At 32.6% G+C, this 22,475-nt stretch overlaps 1 protein-coding gene across 2 annotated transcripts; it reads right to left on the reverse strand.

Moving 5' to 3' along the window:
- Positions 1–1,363: 1,363 nt before the first annotated feature.
- LOC133284585 (calcineurin B-like protein 3) lies at positions 1,364–7,895 on the reverse strand. 2 transcript variants are annotated; one of them, XM_061481641.1, is made up of 10 exons: positions 5,914–6,112; positions 4,632–4,678; positions 4,381–4,541; positions 4,005–4,087; positions 3,700–3,759; positions 2,909–3,017; positions 2,692–2,744; positions 2,525–2,605; positions 2,267–2,379; positions 1,364–1,675 (listed from the first exon to the last, which is right to left on the reverse strand). In XM_061481641.1, exons 3-10 carry the CDS (start codon positions 4,502–4,504, stop codon positions 1,618–1,620), a joined length of 681 nt encoding a protein of 226 aa, XP_061337625.1. In that variant the 5' UTR covers positions 4,505–4,541; positions 4,632–4,678; positions 5,914–6,112; the 3' UTR covers positions 1,364–1,617. The 2 variants fall into 2 exon arrangements, with proteins under 2 accessions (XP_061337625.1, XP_061337626.1); XM_061481642.1 differs by lacking the exons at positions 4,632–4,678; positions 5,914–6,112 and adding an exon at positions 7,881–7,895 and having other exon boundaries at positions 4,381–4,495.
- Between the last annotated feature and the right edge of the window lie 14,580 nt (positions 7,896–22,475).

Raw genomic sequence — 22,475 nt, forward strand, 5'->3', positions numbered from 1 at the left:
ATTTCTCTATTATTTATATAAACATAAATATAATAGATTAAAAACAAATTATATTTTTTTATAAAAAATATTTATCACTTGAAATGATATAATTTTATATCATTTTTTTTATATTCTCAATTTTTTGGTGGAAAAGAGAAGAGTTGAATGATTTATTATTAGTAGAAAGTAAAATTTATAAATATTTCTTTAAAATTTATTCCTCTTGAAAGTTTTTAATTGTCTTTTTTTTTTTGATACATGAAGAGAATTAAGTAAAAAAATAAAAGAAAAAGTCCGCGACCATAGGAGTGACAGAAGAATCCATTCATGAAACAAATAAACTTTTTTTTATAATAAGAAGGCTAAAAAATATCCTATAATCGATGCTTTGCGTTAGGATTTCTCAATATATCTACGTAGAAAAAATAAAATAAAATATCATTTTTTTTCAATAAAGTAATTAATTTTTTTAATTTTAATTAAATAAATTATAATAAGTAAGATTTAAATTTATAAAATGTAAATAATAAATTAAAAAATTTAATGGAAGGAAATAATTTTGCTGACTTAAAAGTTAAAACACTTTGTTTACCCAAAAAAAAAAAAAAAACACTTTTATTTATTTATTTGGTAGATGAGGAGAGCAAAAGCGCAGAACAAACAAAATACAAGAAAAACAAACCATTAAGACATGGTCCTTTCCCTCTTCTGATTTGCTAATGGACTATTACTGCTTTTAAGTTGTGTATGATAAAATTCAAGATTTACGAAAAACATAATTAGGAAAAAGTTATAATTTAAAATATAACTTTTGTCTTAAAAATTTAATGATGTCAAGTAATAGTTACTTAAAGATTTAAAAAATGGTTGTTATCAAAAAAAAAAAAAAAAAAAGATTTAAAAAATGGAATGAGATATAATTTACTATTCATTTGAGAAACTTTGAGGTAGTTGAATCTAATTTACCTAAATATTTATTTTAATTAGTCTTTAAATATCAACCGGTGTTTAATCTTGATCAAATAATTATTTGTTTATATTTTTTTTGGTAAAATTATTTGTTTATTAATGGACAATAATTTGGTTTAAATTAATGACAACAGAAATCAATATCGTTTCTCAGCACTTTGCCAACTTCATGTTCCCATTCTCTCTCTCACAATAGTATTATATAAACTTTTAAGAACCTATTTAAGAATTTTTGTAACTCTTAACAATCTATTAAAAACTTCCAAACTGTAGAAATTTGTTTAAAAAGTTAATTAAACTACAGAGCCAAAGAGTTAGGTGTATGTAGTGTAGGGGTGTGTGTTCAATTCCCATGTAATGCAAAAAAGAGAGTAAATTTATCCTAAGTTTTTCATTCTTGTACTTTATGCCATGCCCATATACTAGAGCATCATTGAAATCCTTGATTGGAGGAATATTAACAACAAAGGTTTTTGCAAGTTTCAAACAATAAATCAAATGTATCTTGAGAAAGTTTAACCACAAAACCAAATATCTTCTTCAAAGAAATAACCAATGCAAGGTAAACAAATCTCTCTGCTATGCCCTTTTTTTTTTACATAAGAGGCTCTGTAGTTCCCAGGCAATGAAACCATAGGCAGAATCATCAAATAAATACTTAGAGCTTCAAGTGTCGTCTACTTGTGAATGGAATACAAAGCTTGGGAATGTTGTGGTTATGTCCCTGCTCAAACACATGAAAACGGATGTCAGAAAGTGCCATAAAAATAAAATATAAAATGAAAAAGGATTTCAGAAGTTCACTGCAGGCATATAACAACCAAAATCAATTAAACCTCAGTGGTGATATCAAAAAGTAACTGACTCATACTGTTCTATGATCCACCAAGAATGGAGGGAAAAGCAAGCATTGCATGCATGTGTGCCTACAGGCTGATGCCAATTCCATTTAAAATTATTCAAAGTCTCAGCATGTTCATTTCTGTGCCACTGTTTTCAACACTTGAATTTCTAAAAACTTAAAAAAAAATTAGTTTTCCTTCAAAAGACAAGTGATTTTTTTAATTCCTATCCCTTTTCTTCGTAGATTAGGTTATACTAATACTAAAATCAATATAAATTAATAGTATCTGAAGTGGCAGTGTGACACATACAAATGCCATGCTGCACTTTAGATTCTTCAAGGAAACAGAGAAACATATCACATCTCTCATCCATTTTATTACTTGGATTTGCCTGTAGGCAGTCTTTATGATAATGTTAATTGGCTCTCTTCATTTTGGATTAGTTGACAAGAAAATAATTTAAAAATTACTTGAGATATTGAAGGGTCATGTTCTTCAAAAGTGACGGATGGCGCAGAACAAGGGTTCTCCACTCCTCCTTGTCAATCTTGCCATCATGCTTTGTATCTGCTTCCTCAAATGTCTGAAAAAACCCAAAATCTAATGTTCAAACTTGGTAATCTTTCACAAAAAAGTAATAGTAAAAAAAGACTCGGAAGATTTTTGTACACAACTACAAATATAAGTGACAGAAAAGTCCTAATATCACAAGGTGAACGGGGTAGTACCTTGTCAATTATACTCTCTATAACATCATCTGATAGGTTCATGCCAGATTCAGCAAGTGTAGCAACTACCATTTGCTTCACCTTTACAGTAAAAATCAGATAAAAATCAGGCTTGTCCCATGTAAGGACCAAAAACAGAGAGAATCAGATCAAAGAAAACTAATTACCTCTTGCCTTTCAATAAAACCCTGCTGCTTGAGATCATACAATTGAAAGGAAACTGAAACAAGATATCATATGGTTTTAGTTTAGGTATAAAAAAGGACCATGCAAGTAAACTAAAGACTTGATTCAAATTGTGTATCCTTCAGTTATTTTAAAAGCTGAGGTACAGAAAATTCATCGTAAAATGATGATTATAAAAAACAATTTCAAACAACATACATTCAATCTTATCATCAATTGGGGCATTCGGATGGAAAACGGAGAGAGCACGAGCAAACTCTTCAAAACCTAGTATCCCATTGTGCTTTGTGTCAAACAAATCAAATACCTAAGAAAATTACATAGAGAACAGCTCATATGAGATACTAACCACATGGGAGTGATATGAACCAATGAATGCACATGTTGCAAGGAAAAAAAAAATAACATTTACACGTCACAGGTATAGAAAGAGAATTTTCTTTATAATGTGTAAAATAATAAGGGAACATGTGAGAAAACCTCTAAACAAGGGTATATCATTTAAATGATTATGAATAAGAATTAAGATACATTAATTCAACATAATGTTCCACTGAAGTTTGTGAGCATGAAAATAAGATAAGCAACATAGTTACATTTAATATGAATTAACAATAGCATACAAGAAGTTAGTTCGAATTCTTTATGACCTATGCTAGTCATTATAAGTTATAAAATAGTAACCCTTGTTTGGTTTCAACTTGCAGGTACCCTAATATGCATTGTATAAATATTTTTCGGGGTAATAAACAAGAAAGAGGAGAACCAAAATTTCAGTGCTTTATAATTAAACAACGACAAAAAATTTATCTTTGTATATGACATATTTGTGTGAGATAAGGCTAGGTGGTTTTTTGTTGTTGTTCTTTCAATTGTTGTATATGATGTACTTGTGTGGGTCTTAACCTGATATGATCAGAGAAACAGATTTTCATGGTTCAGAGTAAAGTTAAACACAGATTAAAAAAACAAGAAGAAGAAAGCAATACCCGATCGGCGAACAAACTTTCCTTTTTATTCGTCTTGAATAATGCCAATTGAAACTCTTCCTGCAAATGATACATACTGATATTACGGGAAAAAAGTGAAACAAGAATCTAACATCTGGTAGACTTTGAAAGGCTAGCTTCTTTCAGATTGAAGAAAATAATGACATTGGTGGAATTTACGATATTGGTACAGAATGATAAATAAAACATCTTTTCTTTCATTCAAAGTAAAACGGAAAAAGGCTCAATTAAAAAGTTAGCAGTATGCCCAAAAGACAATTTGTCCAATGACAAAACAGACAAACCTTGTTAATCAGTCCATCATCAATCACAGCACTGCTGATCTTTTTAAAGAGCTCATAAAGTGCTTCAATTTCACTTACACTGACTGCATACAATAGCAAACAAATGGTTATCATCAGTCCAAATTATGTGTATTTATTTCCAAATAGTAGAATGCCAGGTAATAGAATCCAGAAATAATACAAGCACGGTAGTAACATCATCCATATGGTTTCTTTTCTTTTCTTGTTCATCACAACTAATCACATGCTTTGAAATTCTAAAGGGAATAACATAAGAGACAGGACTTTAGAAGCTTGTATTCAAATTGGAATTCATTTGTATAAGAACAAAGTAACAGTAATTGCATCATAATCATAAAGTACGGTTGATGCATACACACTGTCTCCCTTGCAAGAAGTTCAGGATCTTCAAGGCCTCTTGACGGCTTATATAAATCAATGTCACAACATTGCAATAGGGGAGCAAATAGATGCTTAAATCCCTCTATGCACTGCAACATGATATCTCTTCCAATTGCAAATCAAAACACTCCATCACTGTTCCAAAAACAAAAACAAAAACAATTAGATATTTCATTTAGTTCATTCCTCATTAAGTCTTCATAAGTAGGCATCGGGCAAGTAAACCTTTTAAACATTTCCAACTTCAGCTGATTAATCCCAAATGCCAAGATCTGCAGACAAAATCTGGTTTTAGAAATGAAGTAAAATATCCATCACATTCAAATATAGAACGTAATCAAAATGAAACACAAATGAACAAGTTCCACGCTTTAATCCAGATAAGAACTTATTTGCAAATTACTTATGAGATCATACTAAACACTCAGCTTAACACTCAAAGACTGTAAATTATGTATTGCTTTCTTCCTTTTCTCTTTGGAGCACATGATATCATGTACATAGATGTTTTTGTATTTTAATGAAAGTTTTCTCAAATGCATATAGGCATATATATACACATTACTGTTGCGATATGAAAGTCAGGAATTACAGCACAGAATAAGGGAACAGTGATTGGAACTAAATACTAAATACATCAACAACAACATCAACATCAACAACACCTTTATCCCAAATTAATTGGGGTCGGTGGTAGATGAACTCAAACTAAATACTAAATACATATGAAGGGAAAACCTAAAAGACTAGATCAGCTGATATTGGGAAGGAAAAAAATAGAACTTTCAAATTCTACAATGGCTCTTCTGTTCTAACAATCAAAGTCTTTTGAGGTTAGAAAAGACTCCATGGGTGCAGTTTCATCACCCTAAAGCCTAAGAAATAAGCTAGTTAACAGTTGAAACAGTAAGGAGGAATAAAGGAATAGTTATTGTCTAACCTAGCTACTGCCAGACTTAATACAACAAGCAACGAACCTGACACTTTATGCCAGAAACACAAATACTCCTTGTACTGAAGTAGTATACTATAACCAATTAATGAGGAAATTCACATCTAATTATTCATTGAACCACCATGCTAGCACCAAAACATCGTTAAAATCAAGACAATTATATCTATCTCCTGCACCGAAGCCACTGATCTAGGAAACTGACTGACCATGACTTAGTACACGGATCAACGACCCACATCCAGCATCACATAGCAAACACATCAGAACAGCGTTAGAGCAATTCCAAAATCAAAATTCAATACTCCCAGATCAAAAGATTCGAAATTTACAAACTTTGAAGGCGGTTAGATTCTAAATTCAAAGCAAGTCACATCCCCGTACACATGGGAAGCTAATGGATCTATATGAAACAGACAGAAACCAACATTAAAAAACAAAAAGACGGGGAATTTAGGGAAACGTCTAGAACCCCACGTCAGAATATATGATAATTGTGCTCTGTTCTAAGATTTCTGAGGAAAAAGGTAAAGTGGGTGTAGAGAAAGGTCTTACCTTGGAGCCAGAGGATCCGCCAAAAAAAGAGTGTAGAAGCTCAGGGGAATAGGGTTTGAGTGGTGAAACTGAAAGCCCTTTTTATGAAAAGGATTGTCTTCTCTGCAACTCACGGTGGTTGCAGCGAATCCCTTTGGGAAGGTAAAGAAGTGATATGGACGACGATGATGATTATGACAGATGCAATGCAAATTGGAACACAAAATATATGAATCATAAATTTTCTAAAACAATAGTCCTAGATTTATTTTGTTATTAAAATGAGTTTTACGTTTGGTTCATCTTTTTTACCATTTAATTACGGGTAATATACTTTTGTTGTCTCGTAAAAAAATAATAATTTCAGCATCTTATAGAAAATTAGTATATGCCGCCGGCGTATTTTGGCTTTTATTTTTTCTAAATGCTAAACTTCACCTGTGGATTTTAATATAAATTTATTTGCTGCGAAATTACTTATATAAATTTACAGGAGAAATGGCGAATCCTGTAATTAATTACCATAAACATTGTGTTATTTCAGCACGCAAGTTAAGACAGTGATAACATGACAGAACTGGCGGCTAATTTTTTTTTTTAAACATATTTCAATCGGTAGATTTTAGAATTATAACTTTAAATCCCTCCACAATACTTCACATCTAATTATTTAATTTTCTGATATCAATTGAATTATCATTATTTAATAAAATTGATAACTACTTGAAACTTCACGAAATGAATTTTTTTTAATATTTATCATTTAAAAAAATATAATTATGTTATTTTAAGTGGAAAAAATACACATACAATAAAAATTATGATAAAAAATGAGTGATTATTTTTTAAAATTTATATTTTAAATAAAAAATACCAAATTATGTTTTTTTTCCTCTTCACGTGAATCTGCAATTTCTTGTGCCATGGTTAACATATTTGCTTGTAACGCTTGATGTCCTTCGAGCAATTTTGTACGTGTGACATCTGATCTTTCTGGTGGTGGAGTAGGTCCTACCATGGTTGCAGAAAGAGCTCAATCACCAAATGATGCAAACAGGGATTTTGGATTTTAGGGAATTAGGGAAAATAGCTCACTTCGAGGGGTGAGAGCCTCCTAAAAGAAATAAAGATAACTTTTCATTGCTTACTTAGAGTCTTTTTGGATGAATTTTTTTTATTCAAAAACTGCTTTTTAAAAAAAAGAAGAAAAAAACACTTATAAAAAAAAAGTCTATTTGGATGTGTGCTTTTAAAAAAAGTAGAAATAATAAAAAAGTCAAAAACTTACTTTTTTTAGAAGCTAAAAATTGTAGCTTCTCAAAAAAGCAGAAATCAAAAGCCAATATTTTTTTTCAAAAATCAAATATTTTTTTAAAAATCTAAATAGCTATAGTTTTTATAGGAAGTACTTTTAAATACGAAAGTCATAAGAAAGACTTTTTTGATAAGTCAATATAAACGGGCTCTTACTCAATGACCCGAAGGTTCTATCTATAAGTACTATAAATACAATACAAAAAATAAAATGCAGTAACAACAGTGAATACAACAACTGAAATATCAGCACATGGGTACACCTAAAATAAGCTAATTTGTTATAAAGGGTCTAAGCAAATGATACATTGTTTCCATCCTCATCATACGTCTACGTAGTCATTCATCCATTTGGGTCTCTGCTTCTCATTCTCATCATACATCTATGTCATTCATCCACTTAAGTCTTTGCTTGTGTCTCATGGACCACCTATATGTGTCTGAACTGTTTGTGGTAGTGGACTTGAGTCATCCAAACCATATTACTCAATTTAGCCCATCTTCCTCAAGCATTTGTAAAACTTGTGACATAATATGACCCAGACTAGTATCAATCAAGCAATCTGAAGGTCAACATCGGCTAATTAATGTAAGAGAAAGTAGGCCTAGAAGAAATGAAAGCAAAGTTGGTTAAATTTCTAAGGCAACTATTGGAAATGAACAATTAAATAAACTAGAGGAGAAAACATAGAATTCTCCAGCAAAGCATTTGCTTATACCTCATTTTCTTTTTGGCCACAAGAATTCCAAATAAATTATGGTTGAGTCTAACATAAAGGCAAAAAATATTGACGTGTAAGAGTCAAACTCATGAGTTGCTGCTATTTCATGGAGGGTGTAAAGCGTACAAATTTCAAACATATTTAATACGTGTCACTTAGATTTGTTCAGCAAAAAGAGCAATCAGTTCAATGTGAATATTAACTTTTAATCTTGAAATTAGTTCTTTCATCAAATTAATACTACCAACATAATTTATAATGTTTTGCCTCACCTCTTAACAATAAAGATTCTAAATAGCTACCAACGTATATAATGCTGGAAAGTAAAAGAAATCACAATAAACAGAGTATAGCTATAGATGACATGAAAGATATCTCATTATATTCTTCAATTAACTCAAGCAATACATAATTCCAGTGACAGATTCTCAATTACTGACTCCAACCTATCACACTGTGACAGGGAATTACAACTGAATTAAATAGGGAATACAAACAAAGCAAATACAAAAGGAATAACAATGACAATACAGAAAAGATAAACTGTAAGATCTCAACTCCCCCTAAAAACCAACATACCTAGGCTCCAAGAGTTCCCTAGACATCCTCATGTCAGCAAATTTGTTACAACGGTCCTAAGTAAATGATACGTTGCTTTTCATCCTTATCATACATCTGTGTAGTCATTCATCCACTTGGGTCTTTGCTTCTCATCCTCATTATACGTCTACGCAGTCATTCATCCACTTGGGTCTTTGCTTGTGTCTATTTGACCACCTAGGTGTCTGAACTGTTTGTGGTAGTGGACTTGAGCCATCTAGCCCATATTCCTCGACCACGGTACGATCCATCATCCTCGAGCATTTATGACACTTGTGACATACTATGACCCAGACATGTATCAATCAAGCAATTTGAAGGTGAACACCCGCTAATTAATGTAAGAGAAAGTAGGGCTAGAAGAAATGAAAGCAAATTTGGTCAAATTTCTAAGCAACTATTGGAAATGGCCAAGTAAAAAATCTGGGGAAGAAAACATAGAATTCTCAAGCAAAACATCTGCTTATACCTCATTTTCTTTTTGGCCACAAGAATTCCAAATAAATTGTGGTTGAGTCTAAAATAGAGGCAAAAAATATTGACGTGTAAAAGTCAAACTCAGGCGTTGTTAGTTCATGGAGGGTGTAATGCGTACAAATATCAAACATATTTATTATGTGTCACTTAGATTTGTTCAATAAAAAGCGAAATCAGTACAGGGTGAATATTAACATTTAATGTAGAAAAGAGTGGTTTCATCAAGTTTCCTACTACCAACATAATTTATAATGTTTTGCCTTATCTATTAGCAAACTAGCTACCAATGTATATAATGCTGGACAGTAATGGAAATCACAATAAATAGAATGATATCTATAGATGAAATGAAAGACATCTCATTATATTCTTCAATTAACTCAATCAATACATAACTCCTGTGACTTAATCTTAATTACAGACTCCAACCTATCACACTGTGACAGGAAATTACATCTGAATCAAACAGTGAATACAAAATAAACAAATACAAAAGGAGTAACAATGACAATACAGAAAAGATAAACCCTAAGATCTCAACTCTCCCTCAAAGCCAACATACCTAGGCTCTAAGAGTTCCCTAGACATCCCCATATTAGCTAATTTGTTACAAAGGTCCTAAGTAAATGATACGTTGCTTCTCATTCTCATCATACCGTTGTGTTATCATTCATCCACTTGAGTCTTTTCTTCTCATCCTTATCATATGTCTGCTAGTCATTCATCCACTTGGGTTGTGTCTCTTGGACCACCTAGGCGTCTGAATTGATTGTGATAGTGGGCCTGAGCCATGCAGCCCATATTCCTCGGTCACATTACGATCCTGCCCACCTTCCTCAAGCATTTATGACACTTGTGACATACTATGACCTAGACTTGTATCCATCAAGCAATCTGAAGGTCAACATTAGCTAATCAATGTAAGAGAAAGTAGGCCTGGAAGAAATGAATGCAAATTTGGTCAAATTTCTAACGAACTATTGGAAATGGACAATTAAAAAAACTGGGGGAGAAAACATGGAATTCTCGAGCAAAGAATTTACTTATACTTCATTTTCTTTTTGGCCACGAGAATTCCAAATATATTGTAATTGAGTCTAAAATAGAGGCAAAAAATATTGACGTGTAAGAGTCAAACTCATTAGTTATTAGTTCATAGATGGTGCAATGCGTACAAATTTCAAACATATTAATTACGTGTCACTTAGATTTGTTCAGCAAAAAGAGCAATCAGTTCAATGTGAATATTAACTTTTAATGTTTAAAATAGTGGTTTCCTCAAGTTTAATAATAACAATGTAATTTATAATGTTTCGCCTCACCTATTAACAATAAAGATTCTAAATAGCTACCAACGTATATAATATTGTTGGACAGTAATGGAAAACACGATAAACAGAGGATAGTTGTAGATGAAATGAAAGCTATCTCATTATATTCTTCACTTAACTCAAGCAATACAGAATTCCAATGACAGATTCTTAATTACTGACACCAACCTATCACACTATGACAATGAATTACAACTGAAAGAAACAGTGAATACAAACAAAGCAAATACAAAAGGAATAACAATGGCAATACAGAAAAAAAAACCTTAAGATCTCAACTCCCCTTCAAAGCCAACATACCTAGGCTTCAAGAGTTCCCTAGACATCCCATATCAGCTAATTTGATACAATAGTCCTAAGTAAATGATACATTGCTTCTTGTTCTCATCATACGTATGTGAAGTCATTCATCCACTTGGGTCTTTGCTTCACATCCTCATCCACATCATACATTTGTGTAATCATTCATCCACTTGGGTCTTTTCTTCTTACCCTCATCATATGTCTGTGTAGTCATTCATCCACTTGGGTCTTTGCTTGGGTCTCTTGGAACACATAGGTGTCTGAACTGTTTGTGGTGGTGAACTTGAGTCATCCAGCTCATAGTACGATCTAGCCCATCTTCATCAAGCATTTGTGACACTTGAGACATACTATGACCCAGACTTATATCCATCAAGCAATCTAAAGGTCTAACATCAACTAATTAATGTCAGAGAAAGTAGGCCTGGCAGAAATGAAAGGAAATTTGGTCATATTTCTAAGCAACTATTGAAAATGGACAATTAAAAAAACTGAGGGAGAAAACATAGAATTCTCAAGCAAAGCATTTTCTTATACCTCATTTTCTTTTTGGCCACAAGAATTCCAAATCAAATGTGGTTGAGTCTAAAATAGAGGAAAAAAATATTGACGTGTAAGAGTCAAAATCATTAGTTATTAGTTCATGGATGGTGCAATGCGTACAAATTCCAAACATATTTATTACGTGTCATTCAGATTTGTTCAGCAAAAAGAGAAATCAGTTTAGGGTGAATATTAACTTTTAATGTTGAAAATAGTGGTTATTTCAAGTTTAATAATACCAACGTAATTTATAATGTTTCGCCTCACTTATTAACAATAAAGATTCTAAATAGCTACCAACGTATATAATATTGCTGGATAGTAATGGAAATCACGATAATCAGAGAATAATTGTAGATGAAATGAAAGACATCTCATTATATTCTTCAATTAACTCAAGCAATACATAATTTCAGTGACACATTCTTAATTACTGACTCCAACCTATCACATCGTGACAAAAAATTACGACTAAATCAAACAGTGAATACAAACAAAGCAATACAGAATTCAAGTGGCAGATTCCTAATTATTGACTCAACCTATCACACTGTGATAGAGAATTACAACTAAATCAAACAGTGAATACAAACAAAGTAATTACAAAAGAAATAACAATGACAATGCAGAAAAGACTTGAAGAAGTAACAATAAGACATAGATGAGTCCCCAAGCAACAAATTCCAGAGCGCCAAGAAAAAAGACTTGAAGAAGTCCACTCTCTTTGTTAAATAACAAGAAAAGAGAGGAACATTGAAATAATCTGTGTGTATTGACTGATGAAGGCTGTACAATATATAAACAGACTAATGGGCTAAGCCCAAACCTAATGTAATCTGACCTAATACAAAATAAGGAAACCCTAATTACAATATATTTCATATGCACCAAGCTTGTTACATATAAACTCTATTCGAGGGCCCCTCAAAGATTTTGTAAACACATCTGCTAATTGCTCATTAGAGGGTACAAAGCTAGTTTTAATTTAACCAGCAAGAACCTTTTCTCGAACAAAGTTGCAATCTATTTCTATATGCTTGGTTCTTTCATGAAACACTGGATTTGATGAAATGTGTAGAGCTGCTTGATTATCACAAATGAGAGTTGCCTGTCGAGTGTCTCCAAACTTAAGTTCTCTGAGAAGCTGTTTAAGCCAGATGAACTCGCAAGTAGTAGTCGCCATGGAGCGGTATTCTGCTTCAGCACTTGATCTGGCAACTACGCTTTGTTTCTTACTTTTCCAGGAAATCAAGTTGCCTCCAACAAAGACACAATACCCAGAAGTAGATCTCCTATCAGTTGGACAACCAGCCCAATCAGCATCACAGTACCCAACCACTTTATCATGACCTTTATCTTCATATTCAAGGCCTTTCCCTGGAGATGCCTTGATATACTTAAGAATACGAATGACTGCATTCCAATGTCCTTCACATGGAGAATTGAGAAATTGACTGACAACACTAACTACAAAGGAAATATCAGGCCGAGTGACTGTGAGGTAGTTCAATTTTCCAACCAATCTTCTATACTGCTCAGGATCTGAAAAGGGCTCCCCCTGATTTGGTAGAAGCTTGATACTTGGATCCATAGGAGTATCAATAGACTTTGAATTTAACAGAGCAGTTTCTTCAAGAATATCCAGAGCATATTTCCTCTGAGATATCACAACATCATCTTTAGATTGGGCCACCTCGATTCCTAAGAAGTATCGAAGTTTCCCAAGATCCTTAGTCTGAAAATGATGACATAAGTGTTGTTTCAATCGAGTGATCACATATTGATCACTGCCTGTGATGACAATACCATCCACATATACCACCAGATAAATAGATCCAGAAGCAGAATGACGATGAGAGAATGATCAGCTGCACTCCGAGTCATGCCAAATTGTTGAACAACACTGCTAACTTTACCAAACCAAGCTCTTGGAGATTGTTTGAGGCCATAGAGAGACTTCCGAAGCCGACAAACAAGACCTGACTCCCCCTGAGCAACAAATCCAGGAGGTTGCTCCATATAAATTTCTTCCTCAAGATCACCATGAAGAAAAACATTCTTGATATCCAGTTGGTAGAGAGGCCAATGGCTAATAGCAGCCATGGCAATAAAAAGGCGAACAATAGACATTTTCGCCACAGGAGAAAAAGTATCAATAAAATCCAAGCCAAAGACCTGAGTGAAACCCTTCGCCACCAAATGAGCTTTAAGACGATCCACTTGACCATCAGGTCCAACCTTAACAGCATAAATCCATCTGCAACCAACCACAGATTTTCCAGAAGGAAGAGGCACCAGGTCCCATGTGCCATTATGATGAAGAGCACTCATTTCATCAATCATAGCTTGTCTCCATCCCGAATGTGAAAGTGCATCACCTGTGGTCTTAGGAACAGATACAGAGGACAAAGAGGAAAGGCAAGCAAAATATGATGGAAAAAGACGATGATAACTAATATTGACTGTATACCTGGCCGGAGGGCGAGTATCACGAGTACCCTTACGAAGAGCAATGGGAAGGTCACTATCCGAAGGTGGGACTGAAGCCGTGGGAGGAGATGCAGTTGAATGTGAGTCCACAGATACATCTGACGAACTATGCTCGATCTCATCAGCAGAAGAGGTGATAGAAGGAGAGTCAGAAACATGGACGGGTAAAGACGGAAGGTAAAGAAGGTCACTTGGGAAGGACGACTGTACAGAATCAGTATCCACATGAGTAGTAGAGGTTCCAAAAAAGGGAACTGATTCAAAAAAGGAGACATCCGTTGAGATAAAGTATCGACATAAAGTGGGAGAGTAGCAACGGTAACCTTTCTGAGACCGAGGATAACCCAGAAAAACACATTTATGAGACTTGGGAGCTAATTTATCCAAACCTGGACCAAGATGATGAACAAAACACGTAGAACCAAACACATGTGGAGTTAAATGATATAAAGCTTGATGGGGAAATAAAATAGAGTGAGGTACCTTATGATTGAGAACAAATGATGACATGCGATTAATGAGATAGCATGCAGTAAGTATAGCATCACCCCAGAATGTGTATGGAACATTACCAATTAACAAGGCACGAGTGGTTTCAACCAGATGGCGATTCTTGCGCTCGGCTACACCATTTTGTTGAGGTGTATGAGGGCAAGATGTTTGATGAAGAATGCCATGAGATGAAAAGAATTGTTGAAATTGATGAGATAAGTACTCACATGCATTATCACTACGAAAAGTACGAATAGGAATACCAAATTGAGTTTTTATATCATTATAAAATAACTGAAAAATAGAAAACAACTCAGACCGTTTTTTCATTAAAAATAACCAAGTACATCTGGAATAATCATCAATAAAAGTAACAAAGTACTTAAAACCCAAAGTAGAAGAATGAAGACTTGGTCCCCAAACATCAGAGTGGACCACAGAAAAAGGAGAAACAGCTTGACGACTAAGACGACTTGGAAACGTACTACGAGTAGGTTTCCCAAACTGACAAGACTCACAATTTAAAGTAGAAAGAGACGATAAATGGGGAACCATCTTCTGAAGCTTTGCAAGACTAGGATGGCCCAGAAGAGCATGGATAGTAAGAGGAGAATCCACAGTGGAGCAGGCTGAAGAAGAGGGAACTAGTTGATAGAGGCCCTGAGACTCACATCCTTTGGTAATCTCCTTCCCCGAACTCCGATCCTGAAAGATGACAGAGGTTTTAGTAAAAGAAACAACACAGTCAATGGATTTGGTCAACCGACTAACAGAAAGTAAGTTAAAAGGAGAATCGGGAACATATAGAACATGATCCAGAGATAAATTAGGTAAAAGAAGAACCGTGTCAATCCCCCTTGATTGGACCAGAGACCCATTGGCCATAGTAATAGTGGGAAAAGAACCAGTAGTACAAAGGGAAATGAATAAGGACTTATTACCAGAAATGTGATCAGAAGCCCCAGAATCTAGAGTCCAAGGGCCAATAGAGTGCAACTGAGATATGCCAGCAAAAGAATTACCAGAATTTCCAGTGGGAGCAATGGATGCAGTAGGACCTGATGTTTGCTTCTCAGACCACCAAGTCACAAAAGCTTTTGCCTGACTCCAAATAGCTTCACAAGTAACAGCAGGTCGGAAAATCTGCTTGATAGACGGATGAAGAGTAGCTTTAATGAGGCTACACAACTTAGCATCAATCATTTTCCATCGTGTGCGCTCCTTTTCCGCCACAGATTCAGCCTTAGTGGTGAGATGAGATGTATAATTCTGCCCATCCAACCAAAGTCGCAGATCGGAAGACCAAGTATCGTAGTTGGAACCATCCAACTTATCCACACTCAACAGAGTAAGGATATAATTTGAAAAAATAGCAGAGTCTGACTTTTTCTCAGCCAGAGTACCAGAGTCATTGGAGACAGGAGGGTCCATAATTAAGAGAAAAAATAATCAAAAAAGGACAGATCACACAACTAACCAGTAGAAGAGGGATCTGACGTCAACACAAAACGAAGTTCAAACACAGAACCAGGACCAGATCCAGAACCGTCACAGGGAGACGAGGAGAATGCCACCAGCCGCAGCCGGAGAGGAGGTCCCACGCGCCGCCTTGGGGAGAGGATGACCGGAGCTTGCACGCGCGCGTGTGGGCGCGTAGGGCTCCGATGGAGGTGCGGCTGGTGCTGTTGGGATCGCGCTTCCAAGACGAGCACGCCGATATGTGGTTTGCCGGAAAACTCCACCGGACGGTGGTGGTTGACGAAGACAGCAGCCTGAACGTGAAAGCGGAAGAAAAAGCGTACCGGAAACTGACAACGAGACAGTTCCGGAAAAAAAAGAAGACGATGAACAGTAGGTTCACCGGAAAAAAAAAATTTCAAAGTTCCTTAGGCTTTTGATACTATGTTAAATAACAAGAAAAGATAGGAACATTGAAATAATCTGTGTGTATTGACTGATGAAGACTGTACAATATATAAACAGACTAATGGGCTAAGCCCAAACCTAATGTAATATGATTTAATACAAAATAAGGAAACCCTAATTACAAAATAAGGAAACCCTAAATACAATATATTTCTAACACTCTTCAAAGTTATCCTCCATCTTCAAATAATACCCGCCTTAACACCGTGATGCTGACAAAATAACATCATGGGAGACAAGATCCATATCACCACTTTCGCAGCAAAGCAAAAATCACCGTCCATCCATATTGTGGGAGATGTTTGTTTTTGGGTGAGAAGAGGAGGGAGGATAGTTTAGTGAATGAGACTGTTTAAATGACATGGGTTTTATTTTTGGTAAAATAATTTTCTGTCTTCCTAGTTAAGTGTTTTTAATAAAAAAAATGTTTTTACAAAGTTATTTTAGCAATTTAAGATAAAATTAAAATATGTTATTAAGAATATATATAATTTATACTATTTAGGAATAATATATTGTTCATTTATATATCATTAAAAATTTATTTTATTTGTTCTTTCTTTTACTTATTGAATTTCTATGTTGAGCACTTAATAGAAAAATATTTTTTTAACTTTTAATATTTTTTATTTATCACTTTTTTTTGAATTATTAATTATTATTTTTTAAAATACAAATGCTATAATGATATAAAATAGTGTATGTACAAATTATATTCAAGTGCTCGTTGGAAGGAAAGTTTTTTCTTTTACCCTACAAATAATTTTTTTTGTTGATGTTATCTTTATGATTAAGTTAAAAGTTATTTTGATTATTACCAAAAAAAAAAGTTATTTTGATTATATAAAATTTTTAATTTGAAAATAAATTTAAAGCTCAAGTAAAAAATAAATTGTTGATTTCTAATTAAATTTTTTTTTTTGGTAAAATTTTCTAATTAAAATTATTATAGAGGATATCAAGCTAAGTTAGGGCCGGCTCATGGGCCAAATTTTTTATTTCATCAAAAATTTTCGTTATTTAAAAAATTAAAAATAATTTAAATATTTATAAATATAAAATAATTTATAAACATAATTTAAGTAAAAATAAATGTGAATTTCATCAAGAATATAAGAGAAAGTGAAATATGGAAGAAGAAAAAATAAAGTATAGAAAGAAAATCAAAAGAAGAATAAGATAAGAACAAATATGAACTCTTGAAAATAAGGAAATATTATTATATTCTAAATTCACAAAGTATAACTTTTTCCTTCTAAGATATGTCCTTATATAGGACTCTAAGGTCATAAAAATTAGGGGAATAATTTCAATTCAACACACTATTAGTGTAATGGTTGTAGAATATTTTAAAAGTCATGAAAAATAAAACATGTTATAAATCATGTAAAAGGTCATCCATAATATTTTACAATACTCCCCTTGCATGTATTCTACAATTCAACAAACCATTAGTGTGATAGCTATAGAATACATCAAAGGTCATGGAAAACGAAGAGTCACGTGTTATGAATCATGTGAAAGATCATGCATAATATTTTACAACACTCCCTCTTAGATGTATTCTACGATTCAACACTTCATTAGTGTGATGGTTATATAATACATCAAAAATCTTGAAAAATAAAGAGTCACATGTTATGAACTATATAAAAATAAAAATGAAATTTTCAGCAGTGATATGTTTCAATAGAGAATTTCATCTGCGCATTGATAAAAATAAAAATTTTATTGACATCTAAGCATGTCATATATCTAAATTTGTATTGAAATATATTGTATAAAATGTACCTTAATAATTCTGTGGATAATAATAACTAAAAAGTTTTTTTGTAATGGTAGTAGTTGAAGAAAATCAATAGTTTTATTTTCAAATATATAGAATACTAAGAGCAGTTATTCAATACTTGTATCAAGATCATTTTTCCATCGTTACTTTCAATTTTCCACTAGAGTTGTTGTATTATGTTATGAATCCTTGTGAGAAAATTTTTATTTGATGGCATCTATTAATAATGAATTTAACAAAGTTAATAACTAAATTTTCACTTATATTAAAATTTTGTTTATATTTTCACTTATATATTTGTGTACAAATATTATTTTATTAAAAAATTAAAATTTATATAAAATATTTTAAGAAAGAGTTAAATATTTATTTGTTAAAATATTGGATATAATAAAAAAATTATGAAATTATAACTTTGGATGGGTCACGGCTAACCTTAACTCATAGGGCTTTTGACCCGTGAGACCTTTATTATTGAAATTCATTTGATCTTGCCGGCTTTTGAGCTCTATCCCTCATGGTTAGGATCTAATGGGACGAGCTGCTGACCCCATTTTGGTAGCTCTAGTGGTGAGAGAGCCTTGAATGAAAAACTATAGATATCTAAGTCACTAGAATTAATTTAATAGTGATGGATTTGAATAGTTTATATTAAATTATACATTTAATTTCCTCTTAGATCAAAAAAAAATTACAGATATCTCATCACTGCATCAAGCCGTAAAATACATAATATTCGCTGTACCAAAAAATAAATAAATACATAATATTCATGAAGTGCATTTCTGTCAGCACACCCGAACACTAAAATACATAATGTTCATTGATAGCAGATTAGCAGTGTACCATAAATAGATGAAGTAGACACGTGTTTTAAAATTACTTAAATTTGTAGGATTTTTTTTTCAATATTACGGGAGTATCGAACTCCCCTACTCTCTTTTACTAAAAAAGGAATACAAATTTCATTTTAACCCATTTTTTTTTTTTACAATTTCTTTTAAATCTTAAAAACTTTCCCCCTTTTAATATAAATGCACGAAAGATTTTCTTAATTTCTAGGAATCAATTTGAGACAGTTATCCAACCACATATGATATATAAGACATCATGCACATTCATTAATTTATGGAAGATAAAGAAATCGGCTATAACTTTTGGTGAAAGAGATGAAACATGAGATTAATCAAAGGGGCATCACTTGATATTAGTGTCGAATTAAAAGGTTGATGCCTGATTTAGTGGTTATTAAATCAAGACAGATCAACAATATTATATGTTTACAAATCAAAGTTATTAAATCAAGATAAGATCAATAATTTTTAAATAATGTGTCAAATTTTTTGTTTGTTAATAATATAAAATAATCCTGACCCATATATGAATTAGAGAGGCAACCATACATCATCTTAATCAATGATGTGTGTGTTGGATTTATCTATTAGGAAATTCAATCAGAAACTAATATTTATACTGTGATGTCCAAAGCAGTGTTGTGAAACTCGGCTCAGTCGGGTCGACCTTGAACCCGGCCCGGAACCTGGCGAATCGGTCAATGGACCAGTTCGAGTCATGCATCGGACTTGATCAAATCCTGTCAAAACCCAGCTAAAATCAGTCAAAGTCAGTGACCCGGTCGGGTCATGAATTTTTATATATAAAAAAAAAAATCAAAAACCAAAATTATTTCATCTTGTTAGAAAAAATGTAAAACTCATTTTAATTTTTTTTGTAATTTTATTTGCTAGTTGTGTGCTCTTCTATAATAACATCAAATTTCAGCTTCTAAAACTAAAACAATTTGTGGAATAATAAACTAAGAGAATGTGTGCATTTTCATTTGTTTGTGCTTTATGAAATTGTAAAAGTGTAATTGAGTAATTTTTGAACTTATTTAGTGAACCTTGTTTAACTCATTTTGAGTAATTTTTGAACTTATTTTATGAAATATATATCTGGATCAACCGGTCCAACCAGTGACCTAATATCCCAATCACGTTGATGCCCGAGTCGGGTTTAATAACAGTGGTCCAAAGTATTAATCAATGTGAAAAGCCCAATCTATAATAATTATATATATATATATATATATATATTAGTTAAATTAAAATATTCATATACCCAATTCATTTCAAATATAAAATTATTAATTAATATTTCCTACATATTAAAAATTTTTTAATTCTTTCTTTCTCGTTTTTGAACATGAAATGTTTCTGAGTGCCGCGCATAACAAGGAACGTATGTTGAAATTGAAAGTTTTCAAGTTTAAGCATTGAGAAAGAGAAGTATAATCCTAGGTTGTTTGGATTCTTTGTTAGGTGCAAACAAATAATAGGATCTTCGGTATATGTTTTTCAGTTAATAAATTTTTATTAGTAATTATAAAACATTAATTTTTTTATTTATTCTCTCTATCTATTTTATTTTTATTTTCTGTCAATTTGTTGTTACTGGTTTTTTTTTAACAGAAGTTTAAAAACAAAAATTTAAAAATAAAATAACTTAATTTGTTTAAATACTGTCTAATTAACTCGTGGCCTACAAGCTCATTATAAAGCGGATGGTGCGGTTGGTGAATTGGTCCAGACAATGTCCGATATTAGTTGGGAACAGGTCATCCTCTATGCTTCAAAGGTTGGTGCCGGAATTAAGAATATGGAATAGGAGAGTGTTTGGCAACAATGAGAATAAGAAAAATAATGTTATCAGAAAAATTGCAAACATCCAAAGATGTTTGAACAAAATGACACTATATTTTTGATGTGCACAGAGGAGAATTGCCAAAAACTTTTGTTGGAGGTTCTTCGAGAAGAAGAGTTATTATGGTGGGCTGTTTTGGCCCATTATAAAAAAAAAAAGTTATTCTCAATTTTTCCTTAAATCTTTTTGTTTTTTTTTTACCTCTCTCCAAACAAAGAATCTGAAAAGGATGATATTATTATGTTGTTACACGGCTACATGATGATTATGTAGACATGGGAGGTTTTACTATGTTTGAGTGATGAGTAGGGGTGTTAACGGGTCGAGCCGAGTCGAGCTTTGGTCTTAAAATGTTAAGCCTGTGTTTAAATGTGTTAGTATGACATAGCCTGTTACCTGTTATGAATATAATTATCGGCTTGTGGCCTGACTTATTTACAAAGAATAAAAGTCTTGTTTAGCCTGTTTAAAAAAATAAAATAACAAAAATTTATTTAAACAAAATATATGATCCATAACACTAATAATTTCACAAAGATTCACAAATTCAATGTATATTCAAAAAGCATAATATAGAACAAAATCATTCAAAAAGTATGTTTAACCAATAAAATAAGGTGAAATGGGTTGAGGAGAGAGAGATGACTATTATGAATAGTATAAAAAATATAAAATAAAAATAAAAGTTAGTATACAAGTCCAGTCTGAGAGGCTTTAAGGCTGAACTTTTGAATTGAAGCCTGATGCCTTTTTTATTAAACGGGCTTTTATATAAATTCAAGCCTGGTTCCAACAATCAAATTTAGACATGTAAGCTCAGACCTTTACGAGCTGAGCCAAAAGTCTCTGGTTCGTTTAACACCTCTAGTGATGAGGCTATGTCTTTCAAATAGAGGTGGCTCACGAAAAAAGAAAATGGTCATTAATATTGATTTGTCATTATAAATTATGATTGATTGAGATCATTTTCATAAGAAATAATTATATCAAGATAAAAATGAGATAATTTTTTCCTATACTCTGTGTATATTTAATTTTAAAAAATAATTACTTATATTAAAAAATTATCAAAAATTATGAAAATAATTATTTTAAAAATTGATTCAAATACATAGTCTACTCAAAATTCAGTTGATGGGAAGGATTTTTGGCTGAGTGTTTAGAAAAGTCCAAACATAGTAATAGCATAATCCTTGTCAGTTTACTCTGTAGCAACTCTGCAAATGCAATATGACAGAAGGTCCTTTATAAGTTATTAGAAGCAAATACTTTAAAAAGTTGCACATAGTTTGCTACTTAGTGTAGCGAACTTGTGTGTGTCAGACACATATTCCAACGCTAATTTTACTTAGATCTCTATCACCCTTAGCGAACTTCTGTGACGCTGCCACATATTCTGCTTTTGTCAGAGCAGAGGAGTATTAATTGTCACCTACTTCACTACATCCAGTAGCGAACTAGATGGCCACCAGAAACACGTCACATCAGCATACCGAGTTCGCTGCCTGCTATAGCAAACTCGAACACGTGGCATTTTTTATAAATATTACTGTTCGCGTGGCATACTGATAAAAAAATGATCAACATATGGTGCATTGGTCACTATTCCTATTAGTTTAAAGATATGGTACAACTCTAATAATCTTTTTTTCTAAGCACAATAACGGATAAGTCATTACACGAAGATCAAAGAGTAGGGGTGTAAATGTATTAGGTCGGCCTACACAGACCTACGGCCTAGCCTATATTAGGCTAGACTTGACTTATTACAAATAGTAAAATAGAACAGGTCTATACTTTAAAAAAAATCTATTTAGGAAATAGCTCATAAGTTTTTTTGTACATGTCAGGCCTATAAGGGCTTATCTATATCATATTATTTATTTTAAATAA

The sequence above is a fragment of the Gastrolobium bilobum genome, unplaced genomic scaffold (genome assembly GCF_033153095.1).
Source record: "Gastrolobium bilobum isolate Gb01-03AN ecotype WA unplaced genomic scaffold, APGP_CSIRO_Gbil_v1 utg21709, whole genome shotgun sequence".
Classification (NCBI taxonomy): Eukaryota; Viridiplantae; Streptophyta; class Magnoliopsida; order Fabales; family Fabaceae; genus Gastrolobium; species Gastrolobium bilobum.